Here is a 3,418-nt window from a genome sequence, read left to right as displayed (position 1 = left end):
AGTATAAAATCATCCTCCTCCTCCAGATGGAACTGTTACCAAATTGGAAACCACACATTCAAAGACAGGGAAGCATACAAGATGGCTCTAACCACCAAGTATACTCGAAATAAAACATCCTGCAAATGCAGTCATTTTTTAAGCAAACATGCCCTAAGATTTGTGTGTGCATCAGTTGGGGCAGAACAGAACAGAACGAACCTACCGTGCAGGACTGCCTGGGACAGGAAGCCCGTTGAAGAAGCGACTTACCCAGGAAGCAAACCTCAGGGAGAGGCGGTGGTGAGGACTGTACTGAACAACATGGACAAACCTGCAACTCTGCTCAACATACTTTTGCTGACTCAGCTGAGGAAGGATGGCCATCCATCAACGTATGCTGGAGGCGGGCTTGACTGCAGCCATTGTTGCCTTCTTGTTTATCCTTATACCTGGAATAAAATCTTATACACAACTCTTAACAGAGTTTATGGCTTTCCTTTCTGAGGATTTGAGATCCCTCGGCTTGTTTAGTACAAGAACTCTAAGCGATATATAATCATCATAATAACGATAATATAGACTGACAAAACGTACAAAAAGATAGTCATGCAAATGTTTAGTCAAAAGAGCTTCATAACAATTCTGATTGTGCTTAAACGCCTCGGGAAAATGGTTATGAGGGTGCTCCCAGCCACATGAGAGCTGAAGTGAATGATGGAATCCATATAAACATCTGAAAACTCTCTCTAAGCGATTTCTTCAAAGAAACGTAAACACCTATGTCTGCTTTGTTATCCTCTTGTCCCTTATAGGCAATTCCTTGGGCTGTTGAGCTTCATGAGGGTGGTCTGGACCAGTGTAAACCTTAAGATGGGTAAACAATGATCTTCCAAGCTGCAAACAACCAAGATTATGCATATAAGGAACATAAGAAACACAACAAATAGGAAATCATGTTTGATTAATTTTCGTTACTCTCTGCTTCCTGTAATTAGCTAGAGTAGAAGTATTGCCTGCCAGCATGTTCAGACAAAAGCAACAGTTGTCAGAATAAATCTGAAATAGATGCACTAGGAAACTGCTCTTTCAGAAAATCAGAACATGAAAACGAAAGTGACACTATTCTAGTTAGAACACATTTTCTTTTGCAACAACTAAGCCTTGGCTAAATGTTGGCTACTCAATTTTTTATCATTTGAAGTAGCAATGAACTAGAATGAACTTACCCTCCCTTTAGGAAGCATCCCGCGTACAGCATGCTCGATGATTCTTTCAGGAATTCTCTTCTGGAGCTGATCAAACGTTTCCACTTTCATGCCACCAGGTGTCCCTGAATGCCTCCGGTAGAGTTTCTGTGTCCTCTTCTTTCCAGATACAGCAATCTTCTCAGCATTCACCTATTGTATGCCATAGCGGAGTATATAAATTGTGAATATATAGAACATAAAAAGGAAATGAAGATGTAGAACAATACTAGTTCAAAACAACCAAAAAGAAAATGAAGCAAGGAGATTGCCAACTCATCAAAGTAGACTAATTGCAACAGCTTGATCTGTTAAGATGACAAGGTAAGGAGACAGGTCATGCACGTTTCTACTAATAGCCCCTCATAGTAGAATTGAATCTCACAATTTTTTCTTCGAAATTATCTATCTTTAATTTTGATTTTCTAAGACTTGAGATGTTATACTTCTATTATTTTCTAAAAATTTTCATTTTATTAACTGTCATATCCTGATGTGCCGACCAACCAATCATATCGAATTAAAGTGATTTGTGATAAGAAGAAAACATGTGTTGAGCAAAATTGAGCTTACCACTATAACATGAGCTCCCATGTCGACACTAGGAGTGTAAGTAGCTAGATTCTTTCCCCTGATATGAATAGCTATTGTGGATGCTAGTCTTCCAAGAATCTTGTCAGTAGCATCGACTACGTACCAAGTCTTGCTGGTTGGAATATGGTCCTTAGCCTTGGGATACCATGTTTTATTCCACACATCCTGAAATATAGAAAAACAATGAGCAATCTGATTATTTTAACACAAATGGTACTCCCTCGGTTCCACCATAGTTGAGTCATTTCCCTATATAGTACTCCTAATTAACTCCATTTCTCCTTTCCTAGTTCCTACTTCATTCTCTCTCTTACTTTATTCTCCCTACTTTATTCACTTTTATACTATATTCTCTTTACTTTCCCTCTCTTACTTTTCTCTTACTCCATTTAACACAATAAACATTTTCTTTAAACTCCGTGCCAAAAAGAAACGCCTCAAACTATGGCGGGATGGAGGGAGAGTCAAACAACTAGACTGCCTGAAGTAACATTATTTTCATTTAGCTCTTAGGTATGGAGCATAGCCCCTTCTCCTTCTCACAGATGATCAAATCATGTGCCATAAACTTAACTGACAGTCGAATTACAATTTACAGGATAAGAAAGTAACCCCACGCATTGCTATCAATGATGAGAGAATGCTATTATCACAATCAACCGCATATGCATTACGAGATTACAGAATTTACTTAATTCATATTCATATGTGAAACTATATTATAATTTGAAAACAAATTCCCCAAATTAAAGGCACGAACACACTCACTAGTGTGTGTTTGGAAGGGCAGAAAACGAAATTTAGCATTAGCTATGACATCACAATTTAAGCATGTCGATTATCAGAATAGCAATTTAAGAAAAATAAAATTCCCCAAATTAAGCGAAGTAGAAAATTGAAGATCGGAGAAATACTGACGGGACCAGTGAGATCATCAAACATCCACTGCTGTTCGGCGGGTATAGCAGAGGATTTTTCTTGGCAGCAGATGTAGAAAAGTCGCTTGGATTGAAGGGAAGGTTTGGTGGAAGCGGCGAGTGAGAATCCGAGGAAGGGCGTAGTCCTTGGAGAGGAGGAGGAGGAGGGTGAGTATTTGGATATGAAGAGGGAAGAAGACGTGGTAAGTGCGATTGCCATTGTTGCCTGCTCTCTACTCTCTGCTCTCTACTATTGCTTTGGTAGTGGAAGAAGATAAGCAGATAAGGTGTTTATTCGCCCAAAACGCAAGCTTTTATGAATTAAACGCATAGTAGTATACTTCCTTCCGTCTCCTACGAAATGTCCACCCGTCCATTTTTCATATTTAAAAATAAACCTCTCTCCTCTCTATTCATTAAAATATTCAACTGCTTAGAGCATCTCCAATACCAATAGCCCAGCTAAGTTTGCACAAACCGAACCGGACCGACGATTAACCGCCGGTTCGGAACCGCCGATTCGTGAACCGGACCCGGAACCAGAACCGGCGGTTAGCACGGGCCGGTTCAGGCTCGGCAAAATCATGAACCGTGAACCAGCGGTTCAAAATCGGCGGTTCGGCGGTTTGAACCGCCGGTTCAACGGTTCAAACGGCTAAATCCGGGATAGGTTCGTAGGGG

At 40.2% G+C, this 3,418-nt stretch overlaps 1 protein-coding gene across 3 annotated transcripts; it reads right to left on the bottom strand.

Moving 5' to 3' along the window:
- Positions 1–524: 524 nt before the first annotated feature.
- On the bottom strand, positions 525–3,056 carry LOC121785699 (50S ribosomal protein L13, chloroplastic-like). Of its 3 annotated transcripts, XM_042184107.1 has the most exons (5): positions 2,739–3,056; positions 1,800–1,985; positions 1,209–1,379; positions 958–995; positions 525–876 (listed from the first exon to the last, which is right to left on the bottom strand). In XM_042184107.1, the coding sequence occupies exons 1-4, from the start codon at positions 2,955–2,957 to the stop codon at positions 978–980; spliced, it is 594 nt and encodes a 197-aa protein (XP_042040041.1). In that variant the 5' UTR covers positions 2,958–3,056; the 3' UTR covers positions 525–876; positions 958–977. The 3 variants fall into 3 exon arrangements, with proteins under 3 accessions (XP_042040041.1, XP_042040040.1, XP_042040039.1); XM_042184106.1 differs by having other exon boundaries at positions 525–995; XM_042184105.1 differs by lacking the exon at positions 958–995 and having other exon boundaries at positions 2,739–3,052.
- Between the last annotated feature and the right edge of the window lie 362 nt (positions 3,057–3,418).

The sequence above is a fragment of the Salvia splendens genome, chromosome 22 (genome assembly GCF_004379255.2).
Source record: "Salvia splendens isolate huo1 chromosome 22, SspV2, whole genome shotgun sequence".
In the NCBI taxonomy this organism is placed as follows: Eukaryota; Viridiplantae; Streptophyta; class Magnoliopsida; order Lamiales; family Lamiaceae; genus Salvia; species Salvia splendens.
This window is presented reverse-complemented; position numbering and strand designations above follow the sequence as displayed.

Bases quoted from the DNA above. Each gene is read 5' to 3' on its own strand.
- LOC121785699 (XM_042184105.1), bottom strand. From the start codon at position 2,957: ATGGCAATCGCACTTACCACGTCTTCTTCCCTCTTCATATCCAAATAC. The intron at 1,986-2,738 runs GTCAGTATTTCT...TCTATATTTCAG, and splicing joins TTGATGATCTCACTGGTCCC to GATGTGTGGAATAAAACATG. The intron at 1,380-1,799 runs GTAAGCTCAATT...GGCATACAATAG, and splicing joins TGGGAGCTCATGTTATAGTG to GTGAATGCTGAGAAGATTGC.